The sequence below is a fragment of the Caretta caretta genome, chromosome 9 (genome assembly GCF_965140235.1).
Source record: "Caretta caretta isolate rCarCar2 chromosome 9, rCarCar1.hap1, whole genome shotgun sequence".
NCBI classification, from domain to species: domain Eukaryota; kingdom Metazoa; phylum Chordata; order Testudines; family Cheloniidae; genus Caretta; species Caretta caretta.
In genome coordinates, this window is record NC_134214.1 from 58,372,407 (window position 1) to 58,398,284 (window position 25,878).

General features: G+C 50.3%; 1 protein-coding gene across 1 annotated transcript; it reads left to right on the top strand.

Annotated features, from left to right (window-relative positions):
* The first annotated feature begins 20 nt into the window (after nucleotides 1-20).
* Nucleotides 21-25,546, top strand: LOC125643010 (transmembrane protein 47). Its single transcript, XM_048865056.2, has 3 exons — nucleotides 21-329; nucleotides 22,862-23,002; nucleotides 24,770-25,546. The coding sequence occupies exons 1-3, from the start codon at nucleotides 134-136 to the stop codon at nucleotides 24,949-24,951; spliced, it is 519 nt and encodes a 172-aa protein (XP_048721013.1). The 5' UTR covers nucleotides 21-133; the 3' UTR covers nucleotides 24,952-25,546.
* Nucleotides 25,547-25,878: the final 332 nt, after the last annotated feature.

Below are 25,878 nucleotides of genomic sequence, written 5' to 3' on the forward strand. Positions count from 1 at the left end.
CCCGAGGGCCCTGGCATGCCCCAATAGCGGCGGAGCGCGGGGCTGGGCTGTGCGCTTCGGGACTGCCCAGCTCCCGGCGGGTCCCTGGCGCGGGGCCGGGGCGCAGCACGGACCCCGATCCCTGGGGGGCAGCATGGCCACGGGCGAGGTTCGCGTCCTCCGGCCCTTCAAGCTCATCGCCCTCCTCTGCCTGCTGGTCGCCCTGGCGCTGGACGTGGTGGCTCTGTTGAGCCCCGCCTGGGTCACTTCGGAGCGCGGCTCGCTGTCGCTGTGGGAGGCATGTAAACGGGCCCCGGACGTGTGGCACTGCCTCAGCACCCTGAGGACAGGTAGAGCCGGGCCGGCCGGCTGCCCCGGTTCGGCGCTAGCTGGGGCGGGGGGCATGTCCGGGGGCAGCGCCGCTTGGGACAGGGGGCGCTCCCTGGCCGCCTGCACCTTCCTGCCTGGCTGTGCGCTGGCGGGAGAGCTGCCTGCGGGGTGAGCCTGGCCCCAGTTTGCAATGGTTATAGTGGGGCTGAGGGCGGCGGGGCTGGCTGCTGCGGCCACCTGTAGGCGCTACAGCCCCCGGGAAGGGGACGGGACAGGAGGTCCGTCCCCAGAATACACCAGCCCAAAGAGATCGGGGTGGAGGGGGAGCTGGATTCAGAGATTCGCAGCAGTTGTGTAAATGGGCTTAAGTGGCACTGACAGAGTGTCTGTAAGACGCTGCGCCAGCCTCCTGTGGCGCCAGCCAGAGCGAACATGAGCTTCGTCAGTCTAACAGTTGCTGGTGGGCTGTATTCTTGTGGGCTACGTCACCCGGAGCTGGAACCGTGTAAACGCCCTGCTCTCGGGAGCCCTCTGGGTATCGTCACTCCGAACTGATGGCAGCACCATGAATCCTGGAGTGTGGAGGCATGAAGGGGGCCCAGAGATTGTCCTTCCGCCTTGGGTCCTGCACAGGGGGAGAGCGGGGCATGCATGAGTCACCTGACAGGGAGAAGAAGCATGGAAGGAGACTGTGGTGGTAGCTGGGAGAAGGGGATGATGTAAAGTGGGTTGCCTTTGGTGATCATGTGGTGCCTGAGGAGATGATGGAGTTCTTGGCGGATAGGCCAGTGTTAGAGGAAGGGGGTAACTAAGGAATGGGAGGCTCCAGGGTGGGAGCAGAGTAATTCATGAGAAGATCAAACCTCCCTCACCTCAACTTAAAAGTTGTAAAAGGGAGTGTGGCCTAATGGATGGAGCACTGGGACCTGGGAGACCTAGGTTCTGTTCCCAGCTCTGCCACTGGCCTGCTGGGTAACCTTAGGCAAGTCGCTTACTGTTTGGTGCCTCAGTTTCCCCATCTGTAAAATGGGGATGACCTGCTTTAATAAAGTGCTTTGGGCTCCACTGGTTAAATGAGAAAGTGAGGTTCCTGAATCCAATTTGAGGGTGGCTCCTTGGCCTGAATAAGTTGAAGTCGAAGCACCTGGAATCTACTTATTGGCTGTCAAGGTTTTGGGCAATGAAATAATGCATCTCAAGAGTGCAGTGCCCTCTCTGATGGGACTCCCCCACACAGCAGGGCATAGATCTTGGTGGGAGCTTCATCATGGAAAACTCCTGAAGCTGTGCTGGCCAGCGACTCCATACACAACTGCACCTATTGTAGGGCATCCAATGGAGGGGAGAACAGCACCTGTTCTTTACAAGGAGGTTGCACTGGTAACTCCAGGCCAGAAAGGTCTGCCCTTGGCTCACAAGAGAAATGTTACTGACTAGTATCAGCAGAGGTTTATTGGGCTCCTGGCCCAGCCCATCCTATAACTTGGCACTGAGACAGTGCCCCAGGAGAGAAAGTATAACCCAGCATTTTCCATATCAGTGTTGAGTGGAATGGATAGTCCATTCAGGAGGCTGCATTGTAGCTGTGTAAAACCTACACAAACAGGGGAATCTGTTTCCTTGCTGTTTCCTCTGAAGAAACTGAAAACACAAAGTAACAATAAAGAAGTATTTTGCAAATCTTTTGGTTACAGAGATCATTAGTCTGTCTTGTAAATTTCATGACATTGAAAATGTCCCTTTAAACAGATTGCAGGCCTGGTTCTCCACCGGCCTTTCACCTTCTGTTGTCACTGAGACCTGTGCAATGTGGATGTAAAACACAGAGTGGAAAATTCTGATTTGCTGGCATTTTACGTTCATCTTGAACATCCAGTCTAGCAGTGGAGTGTCAAGCCCTGCATGTTTATCTGACAAAGAATAGAATTCACTACAGTGACACTAGGTGGGATAAAATGACAAGGGCTCTCACTCCTCATGCTTCAGGGCAGAAGCTGATCAGATGGAGTCAGGAAGAAATGACCCTTATGGGACAGCAGGTGTATGATGCCTTCTTCTGAAGAATCTGGCATTGGGCATGACCAGACAGATTAAATGGACCACACTGATCTTTCAATATAGGAATTCATATATTGTAGGTGTGAACAGATGTTCACAGCATGACCCATCTCATCCCAAAGCAAGACAGGATAACAGAGATGTGGTGGTGGCAAACTCTATTCTCTGGTGTCTGCACACCTTTCTGTTTACAGCCATGATAGGTCTTGGTTATCTTGAGGTCCCTAGTTGAATATTTTATGGAGCTGTTACCTCTGGGGGAGGAAATCAAACTGGCCTTCAAATGACATGCAGGGATCATTGTCCATCTGCTAAAAATGTTTCATCTGGGTTTCCTCTGCTCACTACCCTGATTCTCAGGGGCTCCAGCCTCCTGCAAATGAAGTAAGCATAAACCAGGTCAAGTTGTGAGTGATGGTGCAGGCAGGCAGGAAGCATAGCTGAGGTCTCAATATATGTAGAATGTGTACTAATGCATTCTGTCTCAGCTTCTTTGTCTCCCAGATCCTCTCCATCAGAACTTGGCTCTGCTGGGCCAACCAGCCTGGCTTAAAATAAGTCTCCTGAGCAGGGTTGGGGTCACAGTCAGAGCTCCAGGGGTTTGGAGACTGGCTTTCTCTTGCTGTATCCAGAGAAGATTGGCTGCATCCCCAAAGCTCCATTGCAGGTTGCCTTGGGAACTCCCTGCTGTTCCTGTTGCTGCTCTCCTGCTTCAAATGGCAGGGAGTGGGTGAAAGGGGGAAGATGGCTGTAGAACTGCTGAGTGAGTGACTAGCATGACTCACTTCAGCACAGCTTTACAGGGTGTAGATATCACTGGGCTTAGTGCAGAAATCACTGCATGAAATTCCCTGGCCTGTGTGGGGCAGGAGGTCAGATTATAATGGTCCTCGCTGGCCTTAAAGTCTAAGAAGGCATCTTTACCTCTGAACAAGCACAGAATTCAGGAGAGTTCATAGTCCTGTAATCTGTCCACAGAGGGGAATATCAGCTCCAGTCTAGGTGGTTGTGTATGATCTCTTTCCCCCTTCTTGTGGAGATCAAGCCAGGCTATTCTGGCTATTGCCTTAACTTTCCCTTCCTTTATGGTCTTGGGTGAAGATGATCAGCTGTTTAGATGTATATACAGCTACATAGTGAAGTTCTAGTTTTGCTATCTACCACGAACAGCTGGGCTGTATAAGGGAGGGAGAATGGCAGGGGAGGAGGAAGCTTCTGAGCTCCCCACCCTGGGGTCTGTTTTCTTGGAGAGGGGAAACAATAGGACAGGAGTTGTGGCACTGAGGCAATGAAAGGGGGAGGCAGAAGGGGAGCTCACACTGTAACCTCTTTTCTTTTGCTCTTTGTTAGCAGCAACTCAACCAGGAAAAATGGGGAAAGGGGTTGGAGGAAAGTGTGTCCATTTGTTTCTGTTCAAGGAAGGAGGCTGTACTGTCAAAGGGAGGGGAAAGCAGATGTGCACCATTCATTATGCTACCTCCTCTCTTCTGAACTTACCCCTGTGATTTATACCGAGGCCTTCAGTTGACTGTCTGCCTCAGTGTCCCACAAAGCAACTGGGCAGCTGCTGCTCCTCCCAGACAGGACAGCAGTGGATGTGAACAGGGAACCTTATGGGGCTGACTCCAGACCATGTCAGAGCCTGGGAATTGAGTAACTTCTCTGGGGCTGCCCACTGGTACTTCATTCAGCCATGGAAACTAGTGCTCAGCCATCTGAATTGTCTGGGCAGCACTAGCTGGCCCATATTCACAGCCCTTGCTCTCCACTTATTTGTTCTGTATTGTTAAGAGTCTGAATTCAACCCACAAGAAGTTTCACTGCATTAAGGCTCGTTCTCTTTTCATGGACTTGCCTGACTTTCATGTCTGGAGCACTGTAGAGCTTAAAGCCAGATGAGAGCATTAGAGCTAGTCTGACCTGTATAACACAGACCATTACACTCCACCAGTTACCCTTTTATTGAGCTTATTAATTTGGCTTTCTGGAAGATGCTTTAGCCAAACACATCAGTCTGGATTTGAAAACTCCAAGACATGGAGCATCCACCAGTTCCCTTGGGAGGTTGTTCCCAAAGTTAATTACCTTCACCGTTAAAAACTTGTGCCTTCATTTTAATTTGTCTGGTGTCAGCTTCCAGCCATGGGTTCTTGTTCTGTCTTTCTCCGGGAGATGACAGAGCCAGTAGGACCCAGAGTCTTCTCCTCCTGAAGGTACTTAGGCTATAATCAAGTCAATCTCAATTTCATCCTTCATAATCATAACATGAACAGAGGGAGTTCAGTCCTTCACTGTAAGCCATGTTCACTTTTGTGGCTCTTCTCTGCATCACCTCCAGTTTTTCAACATCATCTAGTAAAGTCTCCTGAATTTCAAACAGGCCCTCCTATAAAGGCTTTAGAGCTGGGGTAGGAGTTGGTACTTTCTAGAAGATAGACTTCCCTCTGAATTGGTTCAGAACAGGTGCTCCAATGGCTGCTCAGCTCCTGGGAGATCGCTTTCTGGGTGAGATTTGAAGCTGAGATGCTGAAGCACTTTGTGGCTATTAAAGTTCCCATCACACTTCTTGCAAGAGCAGGGGAATGAACCCCAGTGTTCTGGACAAATTCCAGTTTGGGTAACTGCACTGTCTGCTGAAAAACTGCAGAGGGAATTTAATTGGCTATAGTTCACTTCCTGTCCTAAACAAAGTAATGTCACTCAGCTTCTCCACCTGAGGTGGTTGCATTTCAGTTTGGGGTGAAGCAATCCTTTATTCTTATCGCTTGTAAAGTGCTTTGGGATCTTTCAAGCCATTAGAGAAATGCACAGTACTGGCTTTTATCTGGGAGTTATGGACAGCTGAAAACTGCAGCCGACTCTCGTAAAGGTGGAACTGTTAGGGTTGGTTGTGCCAGGGTGGTACATTGGGAGTAGATTTCAGCTGGTGGCTGACTCACTGCTCCCTTAATTGACTTGGCTGCTCTGGAGATGGGACAGTTTGGTCCATTGGCCAATAAAGCTGGATCCCGTGCCAAACATTCTTTGGACCTCTCCCTTTGTGAAACACAAGCTGAGAATGTGCAGGATGTCAGATTCAAAGCAGAAGTAAGTTGTCTTAGACGGATTCTTAAACAATAGCAGAGAAGCAGTTGGCTGTCCTTCTGGCCAAACTATCAGACTGCTGCAAATGTCAGAGGTGCCTGAGATCATGATATTGCCCTACTCCTGCAGGTCTGTGAACAGCCCCCCTGTGATGCTGTATGGAATCTCGGAGACACTTTATGATATTGTTGATACCAGTATTATAAAATTGCAAGGAATCTGGCCAGATATGTCATCTAAGGTATCTTTGAAAATATTACGATTTGCCTAGTATGATTATCTTGTTTATATGTTTGTATCACCTTTGTATTGTGAGTTATAGATATGTATGGTATATCTGTATTTCAAAACTGGTGCTGTGGTTCTGGGTGACACCCCCAGACAGCTTGGCATCAGCACTGCCTAGCCTGCTTTTGATGGCTCATTAAGGGACATTGGCTATACAGTGAACCCATTGAAAAAAGCCAGGGACTACACCTGATGAGTCAGCAAGACATGTAGGGGCCTGCCTGTGGACAGAACTCTAAGGGTATGTCTACACTACGGAATAAGGTCGAATTTATAGAAGTCGTTTTTTTAGAAATCGGTTTTATATATTCGAGTGTGTGTGTCCCCACAGAAAATGCTCTAAGTGCATTAAGTGCATTAACTCGGCGGAGCGCTTCCACAGTACCGAGGCTAGAGTTGACTTCCGGAGCGTTGCACTGTGGGTAGCTATCCCACAGTTCCCGCAGGCTCCGCTGCCCATTGGAATTCTGGGTTGAGATCCCAATGCCTGATGGGGCTAAAACATTGTCGCGGGTGGTTCTGGGTACATATCGTCAGGCCCCTGTTCCCTCCCTCCCTCCGTGAAAGCAAGGGCAGACAATCATTTCGCGCCTTTTTTCCTGAGTTACCTGTGCAGACGCCATACCACGGCAAGCATAGAGCCCGCTCAGGTAACCGTCACCCTATGTCTCCTGGGTGCTGGCAGACGCGGTACGGCATTGCTACACAGTAGCAGCAACCCCTTGCCTTGTGGCAGCAGACGGTACAGTACGACTGGTAGCCGTCATCGTCATGTCCGAGGTGCTCCTGGCCACGTTGGCTGGGAGCGCCTGGGCAGACATGGGCGCAGGGACTAAATTTGGAGTGACTTGACCAGGTCATTGTCTTTAGTCCTGCAGTCAGTCCTATTGAACCGTCTTATGGTGAGCGGGCAGGCGATACGGACTGCTAGCAGTCGTACTGTACCATCTTCTGCCTGGCAGGCAAGAGATGAGGATGGCTAGCAGTCGTACTGTACCATCTTCTGCCGAGCAGCCATGAGATGTGGATGGCATGCAGTCCTTCTGCACCGTCTGCTGCCAGCCAAAGATGTAAAAGATAGATGGAGTGGGTCAAAACAAGAAATAGACCAGATTTGTTTTGTACTCATTTGCCTCCTCCCCTGTCTAGGGGACTCATTCCTCTAGGTCACACTGCAGTCACTCACAGAGAAGGTGCAGCGAGGTAAATCTAGCCATGTATCAATCAGAGGCCAGACTAACCTCCTTGTTCCAATAAGAACGATAACTTAGGTGCACCATTTCTTATTGGAACCCTCCGTGAAGTCCTGCCTGAAATACTCCTTGATGTACAGACACCCCCTTTGTTGCTTTTAGCTCCCTGAAGCCAACCCTGTAAGCCGTGTCGTCAGTCGCCCCTCCCTCCGTCAGAGCAACGGCAGACAATCGTTCCGCGCCTTTTTTCTGTGCGGACGCCATACCAAGGCAAGCATGGAGGCCGCTCAGCTCACTTTGGCAATTAGGAGCACATTAAACACCACACGCATTATCCAGCAGTATATGCAGCACCAGAACCTGGCAAAGCGATACCGGGCGAGGAGGCGACGTCAGCGCGGTCACGTGAGTGATCAGGACATGGACACAGATTTCTCTGAAAGCATGGGCCCTGCCAATGCATGCATCATGGTGCTAATGGGGCAGGTTCATGCTGTGGAACGCCGATTCTGGGCTCGGGAAACAAGCACAGACTGGTGGGACCGCATAGTGTTGCAGGTCTGGGACGATTCCCAGTGGCTGCGAAACTTTCGCATGCGTAAGGGCACTTTCATGGAACTTTGTGACTTGCTTTCCCCTGCCCTGAGGCGCATGAATACCAAGATGAGAGCAGCCCTCACAGTTGAGAAGCGAGTGGCGATAGCCCTGTGGAAGCTTGCAACGCCAGACAGCTACCGGTCAGTTGGGAATCAATTTGGAGTGGGCAAATCTACTGTGGGGGCTGCTGTGATGCAAGTAGCCAATGCAATCAAAGATCTGCTGATATCAAGGGTAGTGACCCTGGGAAATGTGCAGGTCATAGTGGATGGCTTTGCTGCAATGGGATTCCCTAACTGTGGTGGGGCCATAGACGGAACCCATATCCCTATCTTGGCACCGGAGCACCAAGCCGCTGAGTACATAAACCACAAGGGGTACTTTTCGATAGTGCTGCAAGCTCTGGTGGATCACAAGGGACATTTCACCAACATCAACGTGGGATGGCCGGGAAAGGTGCATGATGCTCGCATCTTCAGGAACTCTGGTCTGTTTCAAAAGCTGCAGGAAGGTACTTTATTCCCAGACCAGAAAATAACTGTTGGGGATGTTGAAATGCCTATATGTATCCTTGGGGACCCAGCCTACTCCTTAATGCCATGGCTCATGAAGCCGTACACAGGCAGCCTGGACAGTAGTCAGGAGCTGTTCAACTACAGGCTGAGCAAGTGCAGAATGGTGGTAGAATGTGCATTTGGACGTTTAAAGGCGCGCTGGCGCAGTTTACTGACTCGCTTAGACCACAGCGAAACCAATATTCCAATTGTTATTACTGCTTGCTGTGTGCTCCACAATATCTGTGAGAGTAAGGGGGAGACGTTTATGGCGGGGTGGGAGGTTGAGGCAAATCGCCTGGCTGCTGGTTACGCGCAGCCAGACACCAGGGCGGTTAGAAGAGCACAGGAGGGCGCGGTACGCATCAGAGAAGCTTTGAAAACCAGTTTCATGACTGGCCAGGCTACGGTGTGAAAGTTCTGTTTGTTTCTCCTTGATGAAACCCCCTGCCCCTTGGTTCACTCTACTTCCCTGTAAGCTAACCACCCGCCCCTCCTCCCTTCAATCACCGCTTGCAGAGGCAATAAAGTCATTGTTGCTTCACATTCATGCATTCTTTATTCATTCATCACACAAATAGGGGGATGACTACCAAGGTAGCCCAGGAGGGGTGGTGGAGGAGGGAAGGAAAATGCCACACAGCACTTTAAGCACAGCACTTTAAAAGTTTACAACTTTAAAATTTATTGAATGACAGCCTTCTTTTTTTTGGGCAATCCTCTGTGGTGGAGTGGCTGGTTGGCCGGAGGCCCCCCCACCGCATTCTTGGGTGTCTGGGTGTGGAGGCTATGGAACTTGGGGAGGAGGGCGGTTGGTTACAGAGGGGCAGCAGTGGCAGTCTGAGCTCCAGCTGCCTTTGCTGCAGCTCAACCATACACTGGAGCATACTGGTTTGGTCCTGCAGCAGCCTCAGCATTGAATCCTGCCTCCTCTCATCACGCTGCCGCCACATTTGAGCTTCAGCCCTGTCTTCAGCCCGCCACTTACTCTCTTCAGCCCGCCACTTACTCTCTTCAGCCCGCCACCTCTCCTCCCGGTCATTTTGTGCTTTCCTGCACTCTGACATTATTTGCCTCCATGCATTCGTCTGTGCTCTGTCAGTGTGGGAGGACAGCATGAGCTCGGAGAACATTTCATCGCGAGTGCGTTTTTTTTTCTTTCTAAGCTTCACTAGCCTCTGGGAAGGAGAAGATCCTGTGATCATTGAAACACATGCAGCTGGTGGAGAAAAAAAAAGGGACAGCGGTATTTAAAAAGACACATTTTATAAAACAGTGGCTACACTCTTTCAGGGTAAACCTTGCTGTTAACATTACATACATAGCACATGTGCTTTCGTTACAAGGTCGCATTTTGCCTCCTCCCACCGCGTGACTACCCCCTCAACCTTCCCCCCTCCCTGTGGCTAACAGCGGGGAACATTTCTGTTTAGCCACAGGCAAACAGCCCAGCAGGAATGGGCTCCTCTGAGTGTCCCCTGAAGAAAAGCACTCTATTTCAACCAGGTGACCATGAATTAGATCTCACTCTCCTGAGGATAACACAGAGAGATAAAGAACGGATGTTGTTTGAATGCCAGCAAACATACACTGCAATGCTTTGTTCTACAATGATTCCCGAGTACGTGTTACTGGCCTGGAGTGGTAAAGTGTCCTACCATGAAGGACGCAATAAGGCTGCCCTCCCCAGAAACCTTTTGCAAAGGCTTTAGGACTACATCTAGGAGAACCGCAAATGCCAGGGCAAAGTAATCCTTTCACATGCTTGCTTTTAAACCATGTATAGTATTTTAAAAGGTACACTCACCAGAGGTCCCTTCTCCGCCTGCTGGGTCCAGGAGGAAGCCTTGGGTGGGTTCGGGGGGTACTGGCTCCAGGTCTAGGGTGAGAAACAGTTCCTGGCTGTCGGGAAAACCGGTTTCTCCGCTTGCTTGCTGTGAGCTATCTACAACCTCCTCCTCATCATCATCTTCTTCGTCCCCAAAACCTGCTTCCGTATTGCCTCCATCTCCATTGAAGGAGTCAAACAACACGGCTGGGGTAGTGGTGGCTGAACCCCCTAAAATGGCATGCAGCTCATCATAGAAGCGGCATGTTTGGGGCTCTGACCCAGAGCAGCTGTTCGCCTCTCTGGTTTTCTGGTAGGCTTGCCTCAGCTCCTTCAGTTTCACGCGGCACTGCTTCGGGTCCCTGTTATGGCCTCTGTCCTTCATGCCCTGGGAGATTTTCACAAAGGTTTTGGCATTTCGAAAACTGGAACGGAGTTCTGATAGCACGGATTCCTCTCCCCAAACAGCGATCAGATCCCGTACCTCCCGTTCGGTCCATGCTGGAGCTCTTTTGCGATTCTGGGACTCCATCATGGTCACCTGTGCTGATGAGCTCTGCATGGTCACCTGCAGCTTGCCACGCTGGCCAAACAGGAAATGAGATTCAAAAGTTCGCGGTTCTTTTCCTGTCTACCTGGCCAGTGCATCTGAGTTGAGAGTGCTGTCCAGAGCGGTCATAATGGAGCACTCTGGGATAGCTCCCGGAGGCCAATACCATCGAATTGTGTCCACAGTAGTCCCAAATTCGAGCCGGCAACGTCGATTTAAGCGCTAATCCACTTGTCAGGGGTGGAGTAAGGAAATCGATTTTAAGAGCCCTTTAAGTCGAAATAAAGGGCTTCATTGTGTGGACGGGTGCAGGTTTACATCGATTTAACGCTGCTAAATTCGAGCTAAAGTCCTAGTGTAGACCAGGGCTGAGGCTTTTCCATGCCATGTGCTGTGAAGCTTGTGTTTGAGACATAGGAACCTAAGAACGGCCATACTAGGTAAGAACAAAGGTCTGTCTAGCCCAGTATCCTGTCTTCCGACAGTGGCCAATACAAGATGCCCCAGAAGACAAAGGACATGGCAAAAGGTATAAAAGACAGGTGCATCTTCTTCATTTTGTCTTCATTCCTGCTTCTTATATCTTGACTTTAGTAAAGCTTTTGATACTGTCTCGCATGACCTTCTCATAAACAAACTAGGGAAATGCAACCTAGATGGAGCTACTGTAAGGTGTGTGCAAAACTGGTTGGAAAACTGTTCCCAGAGAGTAGTTATCAGTGGGTCACAGTCATGCTGGAAGGACATGGAGCTGGGTCCGGTTCTATTCAATATTTTCATCAATGATTTAGATAATGGCATAGAGCAGAGGTGGGGAAACTATGGCCTGTGGGCCACATCTAGCCCGTGGGACTGTCCTCCCTGGCCCCTGAGCTCCTGGCCGGGGAGGCTAGTCCCCGGCCCCTCCCCTGTTGTCCTCCTTCCCCCGCAGCCTCAGCTTACCACGCTGCCAACGCTCTGGCCCGCCGCTCCTGCCGGGCAGCGTGGCGGCGTGGCTGGCTCTGGCCAGGCAGCGGGGCTACGAGCTTCTGCCGCTCTGAGTGGCATGGCGAGGGGGTTGGATAAGAGGCAGGAGGTCCCAGTTGGCAGTCAGGGGACAGGGAGTGGTTGGATGAGGCGGAGGTTCGGTGGGGGAAAGGGGGTCAGGGGACAGGGAGCAGGGGGGTTGGATGGGTCAGAGTTTCTGAGGGGGGCAGTAAGGGGGGCGGCAGGGACGTGGGAGGGGGCAGATAGGGGACAGGCTATTTGCGGAGGCACAGCCTTCCCCCACCCAGCCCTCCATACAGTTTCGCAGCCCTGGTGTGGCCCTTGGGCCAAAAAGTTTGCCCACCCCTGGTCTAGATAATACTTAGTCCTGCCATGAGTGCAGGGGACTGGATTAGATGACCTCTTGAGGTCTATTCCAGTTCCTATGATTCTTACCTCTGGAGTAATCTTTCTATAAATGAAGCTCTAAAAAAGAACTGAATGACCCATCCAAGCTGTGGATGTGTTCCAGAAGGACTTTCAAGCCAGCAAACTCACCAGTACTGCTAAGAACCTGATATATGGACTTTGAAGTCTCTGTATGTATTTAATTACTTTACCATTTAACAACTCTCTTCTTGTTCTTTCTTTTTTCTTTATTATAAACCTTTCATTTTAGACACTAATGGACTGGCTTGCAGCATAGTATTTTGGCTAAGATCCAACCTAATATTAACCTGGCAATGTGGCTGGCCCTTGGGGGTTCAGAAGAACATGTCATATCGTGAGCAGAGTTTTTAAACAACTTCTTACTGTATTGGACCTAGGTGTTGATTGGGAGCCAGAGAACTGGAATTCAATAAGGGGGCTGTGTGATTTCTTTTTTTAGCTTCTTGATAACCAGTGTGGGGGATCAGGAGCAGTTTGTGACTGGGGGATGAGTCTAACTTCAGTATTAACCATCAGTTTTGGGAGAATCTGCTCTCCTTTTTGCATCCTGCCCTGACCTTGGCATTTTCAGTGAGGGCTACCCCAGGCACACAGGGTGACACCCCCGCCCCAAGTTTTATTGATGGAACTACAACCCCCAGCATACAGACTCCACTCCTGCATTTGTAAGTGGGGGAATAGTCCCGCTATTGTGGGGAACTTTCCTAGCTTCTGCACTACCCCAGTGAAGTGGGCTAGTGAAAGGATCTGAGTCCTCGCTCCCACTTCCTTTACCCAGTGGCCTCCCTGCCCTTGAGGACTCCCCTTCCACTCTCCTGTCTGGCAGAGTCCTCGTAACCCCAACAAGGCTAGGCCCAGGATTCCTGGGGGGCTTGACCCCCAACCATGCTGTGGTCACCTAGGACAGGGGCTAGGGTGTCCCCACTCCGGGGTGCTCTCTCTGCACTGGGCACTTCTCTGACCCACTGACCATTATATACAAGTTAAAGCAAATGCAAGTTATTTAATCAACAATTAATTTTAAAAAGAATAAGGAAAATGGGAAAGGTTAAAGGAAACACATCAACCAGCTCTGTGGCAGGGAACATCACAAACAGTGTCTCTGGAATGTCAGGGCAGTTCACAGTCTGTTCCTTGTAAGTCCCAGGCCTTTTTCTCAGGCCCTGGCTGTGCTGCAGGGATGCTGTGGGTTGGACACTTGCTCTGGTGGTGGCCACACGCTCTCAGGCTCTAAGTGGTAGGACCCTTCTTCCCAGTGTCAACCCCACCCTGTCGGGGTTACGATCCAAGCCTGGCCTGCAGAGCCTCTTGGCTGAGGTGTCTCCCTGTACTGGGCCCGCTGCCCAGGGTCCCCCTCGCTCTCCCCAGCCGCTCACTGCACCCAGCTCCGGACTGCTCCAGCCCCAGCTCCACCACTCTGTCTCAGCACTGATGCTGCTGCTCTGCCTCCAGCTCCCTGGGCTGCTTCTTTGGCCCCTCTGGTTCTGGTTGCTGCAGCTCTGCTCCCAGGACAGGTCTGCTCTGCAGGCTGCTTCTGTGACTCTGCTCCCAGCACTGACCTGCTTCCTGGGCTGCTTTTCTGGCCCCTCTGGCTCTGGTTGCTGCAGCTCTCCTCCCAGGACAGGGTCTGCTCTCTCTGGGCTGCTTTTCTGGTCCCTCTGAATCTGGCACAGTTCTGCTCCCCAGCTCAGCTTGAGCCCCTGCTTTCTCCTTAGCTTGGCCCCACTCTGTCTGACCCAAGCAAATCCAGCTGTCATGGAGGACGGGACCTCCCTGGCTCCCTGACTCCCTGATTAGCCTGCTCGCCCTGTCATTCAGGCTGACCTAGAACATTGGCCTCTCCCCATTGTTCCTGGGGGCTGTCAGTCTCAGGGTCCTGATTCCCCATTGACCCTTCCCCCTTTTTAGTACTGGGAGCTAGCAACTAAAACACCCCCACTGAATGTTAGTAAGGGGGCAACAGTCCCCTTACACATTGCTGAGTTGTTTCCTTCCAGCTTCACTCCTGCAGTGACCCCCATAGTTCTTCTCTGCTATACCCCCAGATGTGCTCACACTGAAATCTTCTCCCCTCACACAGCTCTCACTCCAGCTAAAACCCACTCCTACCCCTGCCTCCAGCAGGTCTTACACTCGGAATGAGTTTCTTCTATACAATGTTACAGGGGTGGCCAAACTTACAGACCTTCCGAGCCACATACAACAGTCTTCAGATGTTTGATAGCTGCTGGGGCGTGCCTGCCAGGACTCGGGACTTCAGCCCTGCTCTTGCTGAAGCTCCGAGCCATGCTAGTGTAAGCAGAGTCAGGATGAGCTCCACCCTGACATCTGGTGGTGAGGTGTGGCAAGTTGTGGAAAAGAACTTCAGGGGCCAATCTCATTTGCATAGGCACACCCACCCCACCTAGAATGAGGCCATAGCTGCCCAAATGGTCACTTTGGCTGCTGTGGGATCCCCAGTGTCTCTGTTATGGGGGCAGGAAGAATAAATTGTTGTTACCCTGATTATGGGAATCAAGGACAGTGGAACTGTACTTGGCCTTTTGTTATGATGGAGGGACTCGCCATCAACTAAGAAGCACTCGCTAGGCAAGGGACATGGGTTCCAAAACTGTGAATTGAGAGAGGTTGGGGATAGGTATTAATACTTGGTGGTATGGGTTCCCTGATGAAGGCTTTACATGCTAATTGCATTTCTTTCTCTCTCCACTGTGGAATATCAGAGCTAATTTTGATTCCATTAGGAGTCTAGTTACAGGCTGCTGAGCTGAATTCACTTTGGGCTAATGCTGCACCAGCACTGAGGCTCCTCTACTACAAGCTGAAATCACTGAGTGTCGAGTTAAGTAGTGGGGGAGCCTGAAGATATATGGTGGAGCAGTTTGTGGGATGGCGAGCAGAGCAGTTTGCGGGACGGTGAGCAGAGCGGCTGGTGGAGCAGAGCACAGCAGTTTGTCAGCTGCCTAGATCAGCTCATGGGGCGGCTGGCAGAGCGGAGCCCCATGGAGCGGTGGGGCTATCAGCTTTGGACCATGTAAGGTGCCCCTTAACACCGCCCCCCGCATCTCCACCCAAGTTGGGAGGTAAAACTCTGCAGATAAACTTTTGAACTCTGGGGCTGCCCTGACCAGGGACAGAGACTTTTGGGACTTTGGGTGATTTTGGTTGCTGGACTCAAGAACCCAAGGGAAAGCACACACCCCATTTGCTTGGGGTGGGTTTTTTTGCTCATGGGTTGTGTTTCCCCAACATAATACCACATTGTTTCTCTCTGTTATTAAAAGGCTTTTTTGCTACACTCAGACTATGTGCTTGCAAGAGGGGAAGTATTGCCTCTTGGAGGCACCCAGCGGGGGTGGTATATATTTGTCCCAGGTCACTGGGTGGGGGCTCGAGCCGGTTTTGCATTGTGTTATTGGAAAGGAACCCCTAAATACTGAACTCGGCCCTTGTTGCTGCCAACTCTGACAGGCAGAAGGGTTACACTAGCATGCCCCACCAGGTTGGAGGCCCGAGCCCCCCTCTTCCCCACTGGGCAGAAGCCATAGGTGATGTGGGCGGGGCACATGGGGTCACTTGTCCCACATAGATTTTTTTTTTTGCCAGGGTTTGCTGGCCCAGCTTGGTTACATGGTGCTGCAGAGCCCCCTCCCTGCATGGCAGCTGCTGGAGCTGGCAAGCTGGGAGCTGTGGCCGTGGGGAGAGCCAGCGCAAACAGCTAGGAGCTGTAGGTAGAGCCGTGGAGCAAAAGCAGCAGCCCGTCCCTGCAGCTCTCAGCCTTTTGCCACTGCCTCTTCCCAGGGAGTGAACACCTGAGAGCTGCAGGGAGGGGTTGCTGAGGGTAAGGAGGGGCATGCCTGGGATGTGTGACTCAAGCTGTTGGGGGGAGGGGAACCTTTAAATTGTGCTCCCACTCAGCAGGCACTAGTTGTCTCTTGCAGAAGCCCTGCAGCAGGGTAGATGCCTCAAGCTTCTTTCCTCTCAGTCTGCTAGGTGGAGGGTGTGGTGTGTAGTGGGGAGCTCCACGAGCTGCACTTTTACAGTAAAAGTCGCAGTTTGGCCACCCTTGCAATATTGCATATGCTTTAAGACAGGTGGGGCTAGTGGATAGGGACCAAGACATCTGGTTCCTGACCTGTGTGGCCTGCAGTAAATAGTGTCCCCCTCAGTCTCAATTCACCCACAATTGAGATACTAACCTTCTCTGCAAAGTGTCTCGACATCTCTGGTGAAAGGCAATCTACATCAAAGGACTCCTGTTCTCCCTGCTGCACGTCCCACGCACAGCACATCTGCATTGCCTCCTTGACAAATCCTTCCAGAGCTTTGTGTAGCCGTCTTCCAAGGAACTCCTCTCCTCCATCCCTGACAGGACTGACTGTTTTCCTTGCGCATGACATTTATTGTACAGCTGCCCACCCCATCTCACATCTGGACCTCATTAAATGGAGCCAAAATTGCTGCATCCATTCTGGATCTCCTATTCCACCAGTCTCTTTGGGGTCCCTGATATTCATGACAGAACTGGCTCAATAGGCCCCTCTGGGAACCCAGATTGGTTTCCCTGGCGACATCCCATAGGGCCTCTGGTTTCCCTCTTTCCAGCTGGTCTGTGTGGCAGAGACTTTGCAGAGTCCCCTTCGGTCTGTTGGCCTCCCTCCATCTCGGTCTGTGGTGAATCCCTCAGATTTGTTTTTCTTGCTGCTCTCTTCCAGACCAGTGAACCTGGCCTGGCATGGGATGACTGAACTGCCATCCCACAAGGAGGCCTAGGGGTGTCAGACTCTGAGAGGCTACCCCTTTTTGCCATTCCTTTCCCTGAGACACAGTAGGTCCTATGCAGCAGGGGAGTTCGTTCCACCCTGCCAACTCAGTTGCAGCTGTGCCTAGTCCGTACTCATCTCTGGCATGAGACACTGGTCTCGTACTTTGACTTCTATGGATATGTCTTCACTGCAGATTTAACTCAAGTGCTAGGCACCTGGGTCTGAATATCCAGTTTAGCCTAGCTCAGGTATGAGCAGCCACCCTGTAAAGCCATGCTAGAATTAGTGTCCTCACTGGTGCCCTCCTCATGTGTTGCTAGGACTTTTGAGGCTGCGTCCCAGGGTTCTGTGTGCTGCATTAAGCTGAGCTGCTCTGATTCCTGGAGTGAATTGTAGGAGAGCTTGTCTGTCCTTTTCAGCACATGGGGAGAACCAGGAGGTCTATCAGCACATGAGTGGCTCCACCTGCATCCTCCCTGTAAATATCGTGGTTCACCAGCCTGAATGAAAACCTTATTTAGGCATTAGCCCCAGATGAGCCAGCTAGCCTGGGTTGAAAGCATCACCAAACTTATGCCCAAGGTTTATGTGTGCGGACTGGAGAGGGGTTCAGGGCAATGCTCAGGTAAGAGCCCAGGTTAACTGGAGTGAAGACAGACCCTAAATGGCTGCCCAGCTTCTAATTGTCAAAGAAGTATGTGTTCAGTAGGTACAGCAAGGGAGGTGTGTGTTTGTAGGTCTGCTCTGTGTGGTGACTGTAGTTCACCTGCCCCACAGCTTGCTTTACAAAGGACGTTAGAATCACTACTGAGAGTTCATTTAGTCAGTTGCCAAGGGTACAGGACTAACCATGTGTCCCACAGGACTTCCAGTTCACCGGGCTGCAGTGGGTGCTGCCTTCCTGCAGCCAGTTTATTGCAAGGCACTTTAAAAGGATCCTCATGAAAAGCAGGTTCTTGGGGCCTGTGGCAGGACAGTAGGGTAGGCTGGGCATTAGCCTATCTGGACATCTTTGGTGGCCAGAGGTCAAAAGTGATTTGGTCATCACCATCTCCTGCCACAGCACAGAATCACAATGTTTAGCCGTTCCCAGCCATGCTAATGGGTGCCCCAGGTCAGCCATTAACAGCAAGGGGTGCTGTGCTTTGGGACTGAGGTGCAGTAGCAGAGCTGGAGGAGGGGTAAGACTGGGACAGCAATGAGTCAGATGAGGATGGTAGAATTGTGGGAAACAAAATGAGCTATACCTGCAAATGGACTCATGCTGGAATAACTGCATCTACACTAGGGCTTTTGCCAATATAGAAACACTATTTAAAAAAAAAAAATCACACCTGACACTACTGTACCAGGAAAAGTTCGAATGTAGACCTGGCCTAACTGTTCAAGGGCTGAACTTTAAACTGAGCTTTAGAGGCTCAATATTTTGAGCTGGAGGAGAGCCCCCTCTGCTCCCCTTCCCCTTGGAAAATGCCAGGACAAGGGAAGGAGGGAGGAAGGGACCTTGCGCTGTACCAGGGCAGGTCAATAGCAAACATTCTCTTGCGGAAGGAGGTGGGTAAAGGGCCAGACAAGCTTTTGTGGAGCTATGGCAGAGTCCTGCTTACGTAAACAATCAGCCATTGGGCTCTTCCCCTCCCCCTGCTTTTCATAGAATCATAGAATATCAGGGTTGGAAGGGACCTCAGGAGGTCATCTAGTCCAACCCCCTGCTCAAAAGCAGGACCAATCCCCAATTAAATCAATTAATTTTTGCAGCACTGTTCTCCAAAACCAGGCTGTTTCTTCCCCAAGTAATGCAAGGAGCCCTTTCCCTCCCCCAGGCTCCTCTGTCCTTGCAGCTCCATCTGGCTTATGCTGACATGGGGCTGAGGGAGTTTGGGACATGGCCCTGCTAGTAATTGCTGATTAATAGGAGTTCAGGAAAGCCCTTTGTTGTGGCAATAAAAGATGAGTGAAAAGCCCAACATTTCCAGATGCTTCATTTGTTTGTGTTTCACACAGGCTGCAGCCTGGCTTAGAATGAACTCCCAGCACAGGATTTACTCTCCCCACACCTCTCCTTGGGCAGCTTTTGCCATCAACCTCCATCCTTTTCCTTTCAGGATTGTTGTCCCAGTCTTGTAAAAGACAGTGCCTGATTCACTGCTGCCTTGCACCCTGTGTTAGGTACACTGGCGCTGAGTGAAAGAAGAAACCACATTCTGATTAGGCAGAGTTTTACAGTCAGTTTCACACCCACTCTGCACTGGTGTACCTAAGGCAAGGTGCAGAGCAGCAGTGATTAGCCCTCCAGGGTCTCGAGATAGACATAGCTGTGTTGAAATGCCCTGTTGTGACTGGGTTTGTTTCTTGGCCCTGGAGAAACAAGCTCTCTTCTATCCCTGCACATGCAACCAATTCAGGGTGAAGAGCTTAATATGGCTGGTTTAGACAGGACCAGAAGGTTCATCTAGTCCAACTCCTTGCCCAGGATTTGTTGTGTCTAAACCAGGGGTGGGCAAACTACGGGCCGGATCCGGCCCCTCAGGGCTTTGGATCCGGCCCATGGGACTGCCACCCCTGTGGCACCATGGGCCCCGCACCGCTCCCAGAAGCAGCCAGCACCATGTCCCTGCGGCCCCTGGGGGAGAGGGGGCAGAGGGCTCCACACTCTGCCCTTGCTTGTGGGTACCTTCCCCGAAGCTCCCATTGACCGTGAGTGGGGAACTGCGGCCAATGGGAGCTTTGGGGTAGGTACCCATAGGCAAGGGCAGCGTTCGGAGTCCTCTGCTCTCCCTCCCCCAGGGGCCGCAGGGACGTGGTGCTGGCCGCTTCCCGGAGTGGCCCAGGGCCAGGGCAGGCAGGGAGCCTGCCCTGGCCCCAGTGCATGCTGTTGCCACCCTAGAGCTGCTCCAGGTAAGCGGCACCAGGCTGGAGCCCACACCCCGAATCCCGCCTGCACCCCGCACCTCAACTTCCTGCCCTGAGCCCCCTGCCACAGCCTGCCTGCACCCTAACCCCCTGTGGCACCCTGCAACCCAACCCCCTGTTCTGAGCCCCCTGCTGCACCCCACCCCCCTCCTCCACCCCTGCCCTGGGCCCCCTCCTGCACTCCGCACCCCCTCCTGGATCCCAACCTCCTGCCACACCTTCCTGCACCCCAAACCCCTCTTAGCCTCTGCTGCTCCCTGCACCCCAACCCCCTACCCTGAGCCCCCTGCTGCACCTCACACCCCTTCTACACCCCAACCCCCTGCCCTGAGCCCCCTCCCTCACTCCACACTCCCTCCTGCACCCCAACCCCCTTCTGTGAGCCCCCTTGTCCTGAGCCTCTTCCTGCACACCACCCCCCCCCCCACACCCCTCACTCTCTCCTGCACCCCCACCCCCTGCCCCAGCCCAACATTCATGGCCCTGCCTGCAATTTCCCCACCCAGATGTGGCCCTTGGGCCAAAAAGTTTGTCCGCCCCAGTCTAAACCATCCAAGACAGATGGGTATCCAGCCTCTTTTTGAAAACCTCCAGTGAAGGAGCTTCCACAACCTCCCTAGGCATCTGTTCCATTGTCCTACTGTTCTTAGTTAGGAATATAGTGGGCATGGTTGCACGTCCACACTGCATGGACGCAGTGGTTTGAGCATTGGCCTGCTAAACCCAGGGTTGTGAGTTCAATCCTTGAGGGGGCCATTTAGGGATCTGGGGCAAAAATTGGGGATTGGTCCTGCTTTGAGCAGGGGGTTGGACTAGATGACCTCCTGAGGTCCCTTCCAACCATGATATTCTATGACTTGCAAACCCTGCTTGAGTCCTATGAGGATGGAAGATCTCTAGCAAAGGCTGACTAATGGAGTCTTCCTTCTGGCTGCCTCATACCATGAGGTAGCCCTGTTCTGAGAGGGGTAGAATGTATCTGCCAACATAGTTCTGAAAGTATTTATTTTTGGTTAATCCCTGCTCTACAAGCTTCAACCTGTCTTGTTGCAGGATCCCATTTCCTTCTGAGTAAGGTCCCTGTTTCTAGCACAGAAACAAGACTAAATTCACCAGCCCTTGCAGTAGGATTCAGTGATGTCATCACTGTAATGTTGCAAAGTAACACCCTGTGATGTGGAATTGGTGCAGTAAAACATGTTTAGAACATGCAAAGCAATTAACTTCTGGGTTTTGTAAACTTCTAATGCACACGATCTTGACACCAGGAGAGGAGCTGGATGTTTTAGTGAGAACAGCTCCACCCAAACTTGTCTCCTGCCCAAATGGAGCGGACTGGCAAGGCATGCTGAGTGTAACTGACTAAGTTAGGGCTAGCCTGACCTATTAAGACATGCAAGATACTGACTGTCCCAAACCTGAAAATGAGAGGTATGCATTCAGAATATTAACAGTTGCAAAGAAACTTATTCCTGTGGTCCACATTGTGAGAGAAATCCCTTCGTTATCCTCTGGCTAGAAAACAAACAGCAAGTTCTGAAGTGCAGGGCTCGTATCTGCACAAAATTCCTACCGGTGTTGGTGGGATCTGCGTACATTGATCTGTGGCAATATACACCCACAAGAGCTGCCGGATTGCATACAGATGACTGCATGTTGCCAGGATGTCTCAAGATCACCCCCTCTGAGATAAGAATGTGTCCAAAGTCCTTTTCTCGTCAGGGAGACGGAAGAGAAACTCATCAGTCCCCAGTACTCTGCTGTCATCTGGCCATTTGGATTGAACACCACCTCTGAGAAGGGAGTGGGGTCTAGTGGTTAGAGAAGGGGGGATGGGAGTCAGGAGTCCTGGGTTCTATCCTTTGCTCTGAGAAGGGAGAGGGAGGAAATGGGACATGGCTAGGGAAAGATGGGCAGCATCCCCTGATGCCAAACTTTGAGGGGGCCTGGATTAATTTTACATTCTCTGTGTATATACATATTTTTTTGATCTGAACAATAGACTTTGCTATTAAACTGCAAAAAAAAAAAAAAAAAACACCCCAAAACAAACACACCACCTGAAACAACAAGAAACCGAACATAGCAAAGATAGTCATTCTCCAGAGAGAGTTAGGGACCCTTTTGCAGCCCCTTCCTCTGCAGTAAAGCCAGCACTGCAGTGAACAGAAGGGCCAGGGTGGGAGTTTAAATTTATGTTTCACCTAAAAGTACCAGATGTGCTCTGGTGTGTTTGAGACCTGATCTAGGAGCATTTTTAAAAAGAAGGCAAACTCCCTAGTTTCCTGACTGTCAGGCAAGACATGGTGGAACCAGAGTGATACTAATGGCTGACCTTGAGATATCAGTGTCTCTAAAGTTATATTTTCTTTCTTCAGTACAATTGGGAAGCTCTAACCCCAGTGGTTTGTAACTAGTTTGAAAAAGGCAAGATTTTTTTTTTTAATTATCCTCATACAGCTCCTTTATGGGGAGAAATCACATGCACTAGATTGAAGGGTTTTTAACTCTTCATCTCTTGATTACTAAAGGTACATAAAATGTGACTCAGACCAGGTGCTCAGGATGAAACTGCTAGACACAGAGGTCAGATCTAGACTCAGGCTGGGGTCAGAGGGCCATTCTTTTGAAGTAGCTGGAATTGCTGTACCTGCTTGTGTCAGCCATTAATTTGGTCCATGGCCTCTTTGAGAGGCACTACAATTCTTGTGTGACTCTTTCAGGCATCATAAGAAGAACTGCATTTAACTCTCCGTTGATCATTTTGGTGCTACCATAAAATGGTGAACCCACAACGAACCCATAAAATGTAGTTTCTGTTCCCTTTGGAAATCCAAGATATGAGGCATCAAGGGGCTTCTTAAATCTTTCCTTTTCCTAGTTGTGTTCCTATTTTCTAACTTTCTCATAATTTCTTAGTCCCTCCTTGTCTGTAGTTACCCCCTACTTTTCCTGGAAGGCTTCTTCTGTTGCTTTTCTGCAGAGCATTCTATGATCTCCTTCAGTTTCACTTTGTGTCAGATTTCCAGGCTCAGAAATGGTCACCATCACCAAACCTCCCCCACCATGAATTGTATTTCTGAAATGTTAATGCTCTCTAATCTATAATATGTGTGCTATGCTTGGTAGATTGTAAGTACTGTGAAACCAGTGGCTGGGCATTAGGATTTTTGAAGATTATGGGAAAATCCAGACTTCAGGATGGGGTTAGTGTGGGGGATGTTTTATTGTTGCAGCCTGAGAGTCTGAGGCTGTTTCCTCATTAACGAGGGGTTCTTCCCCAATTGTGCCCTTTCCTCTTCTAGACTGGCAAGTGGCTACGCTGGTGTTAATCCTGACGGCAGCCACTATCACCTTCCTGTCGTTCCTCGCCTCCCTGGTTTCCTTCTGCCTAGACACTCCCAGGCGGTACTACAGAGTTGTTGCTGTTCTCCTCTTGGTTGCAGGTACCTATAAGTCACTGCTCTAGAAAGAGAATACAAATTTGGCTACTTTAAAGGATAAAGTCTCTCCTGACTTGAGTCTCCTAGAACTCCATTGAAATTCTAGGGCAGAGCAGGATTTGGCCATCAGATTGCTCCAAAAACTGGAGGCTACAGACTAAATAAGATCTGCAGAATTGTGAAATGTGATCCAAACCTGCTTCATCTTTAATGCAGAGGTGTGGCCCTCTGGCTCAAGATGGGAACTCTGGGGCCTGCAGCCTTTCTGGGCTGCAACTCTGCATTAAAGATCAGCGGCATTAGTCTGCCCCCCTTAGGTGCAGCCCTTAGCCTCCTTCTCACCAGTAGGGGCCTCACCAGGGTGCGTTCACACTTTATCCAGCTGCCAACAGCTAGCCATAGCATGTCCCCATAAGATGCAAAGAACCTGGTTTAAATTCCTTACCATGCACTCTTGTTATCTAGCAGGCTCTCCAGAAACTGCAGTGTGGCTGTGATAAGCTGTAGTGTGTTGGGTTTCACTGAAGAACACTGGAGTACCATTTTGTTAGGGATGTGGCTACAAGATTCATGAATCTTGTCTACATAAGGCAAAATAAATCTGACATGGACTGAAAAGCAGAATGTTACTGTTTGAGCAGTGGCAGGGGGAAGCGGCAGTTTTAGTTTAGGGCCCCAGTTTTCATTGTGCATGAATAAAAATGATCTCTTTTTCTAAAATGTTCTGTGGAAACTGAGATTTAAATTCCCTGTAGTGCTGTGAACCCGAACACAGCAGCAGGGTTGTGCTTCTGCTGTAAAATGATTAGGAAAGGACTATAATGCAAAGCTGGCCTGTTCAGGTTCACACCTTCCAGTGACTGATGTGCAAAAAGAAAACATCAGAGAGCAGAGGAAATTAGAATTTTAAAATCTTTTGCATTTTAATTCACTTAAGGTAGAAGTCCATTATGAAGTCCTTACCTCTTCTTATGGCTCCTTTTTAAAGGGGTTTGACACTGCCTTGAACTGCGTTAATGGCACAATATTACTGTGTTTAGCCCACCTGTTCTCCTTCTCCAAAATCTGGGCTGGGAACGTGCATAAAATAGCATTTAGAATCAACCCCTCCTTGTTCTGCTGTTGCATGGCCAAAAACCCAACCAAGACTTTCCAATACCAAAAAATGCCCCGAGTTACACTCTCATCTAAATAGAGATGGTCTAAACTCTACATGGCACACTTCTGCTCTAGATCTTGCAAGTGCCTTAATATGGTACTAATGTTAAATTTCATCCCATATGGAAAGTGAGGTGGAGGAAGATTGCTTGAGAAAGAATCCGGCACTATTTGTGGCTTTACTGAGTAAGACAGGGAAAAGTGCTGGTGCAGGGTTCCAGCACCAAGGCTCTGAGATAAAGGGCTTGAGGCAGAAGTGTGGTGATGCTGGGCTATCATGAGCAGGACACTCTTGTGAGGGAGTTGACAAGGGAGCTAGAGCAAGCAGTGATAGCTGCTGAGCTTGGAGAATGCTTACGCTGCTGGCATCCTATCAGGCTGACGGCACTGTGGTGAAGAAGTTCACAGCATTGGTACCATTTACACTGGGCCAGGCACACCTGAGGGAAAGAGGGCGATTGTACTTTGCCCAAGAGACAAGCTGGATGGGAAGGAGGTTGGGAGATCTGTGTGACCAAGACCAATAAAGCCACTAGCAGCTGCTGCATGAACTTGCTGCATTACTTCTTTCCTCTTCTAGACTTTAACCAGATATCTTTTCCCCATTTCCAGTGGTTCTCCAAGTGTGTGCCTTGATTCTCTATCCAATCAAATTCATCGACAGCAGTATGCTCAAGAGCTACCATGAGTTCAACTGGGGGTACGGCCTGGGCTGGGGATCCGTTATCTTCATGCTGGGTGCAGCCATCCTGTACTGCCTACGCACAGACCTTTACGAGGATGCCTACTACTAGGGTTGGGCAGAGGAGCTGGCCAGCCACAGCAGATCACTGGACTATCATTAGATTGACTGGACCAGAACATGACGGGCAGGGAAGGGAGGAGGGTTGTTGGGTCCACTGGGGTTTTTAGAGTACCTGTTCTAAGACACTGAAACACAAGTTTTGCAAGAAATCAACAAGCCTTAATGAAAGAGGTGGGTGTGAAGATCTGGAACTGGATGCTCATTAAGGTGATAGGGGGAATGTGGAGAGAGAAATGGATTATAGCTCATCAAAATAGCCCGCTATTCTCTCAGTCATCTCATGGTTTTTTCCCTTCCCTTTTTATACAGGACAGTTTTCTCTGAATTGTAGAGAGTGACTTGTATTAGTTAAGAGGTGAAGCATGCTTTTATTCTGATACAATTTTGACACATGGTGCTGTAAGAAATCATTCAGAGCCTGGGTTTTTTAAAGACTTGTCTATTCCATGTGACTTAGGAGTGACCACTAGCTCCTGGAGAAGATAACTGTGCAGAGTTTGACTGCTGCATCTTGCCTTTCGGTGGCTGCACAGTGCAGAATGTCTTCTGATGCAGAGAAGAATAAATTAGAGAAATAACTTGCATATACATTTCTTTGTCTTTAATGGCTCAGATGACATAGCCACTAGAGCGTATGAAGAGAGGTCAGAGCTGTAAAGGTCTGGGATATAAATAGGCAGGCACTGCAGTTTAAGCCCTGTGGAGCTAACATGCACAGCAGATGAAACAGAGGGAGTGCTGCAAAGCAAACATTCCTGAAATAGTATGAGCCTTTCTGTGCCTGAATTCCTTCCAGCCTATGTCAATAATAAAAATGCTTCCCCCCAAAAAAACACAAACAAACAAACCAAGGCAAGAGGGAGGAAAAACTTAGGATCTGGCTTAATGGCAACATGTACTGTCAAAAAATACTGTA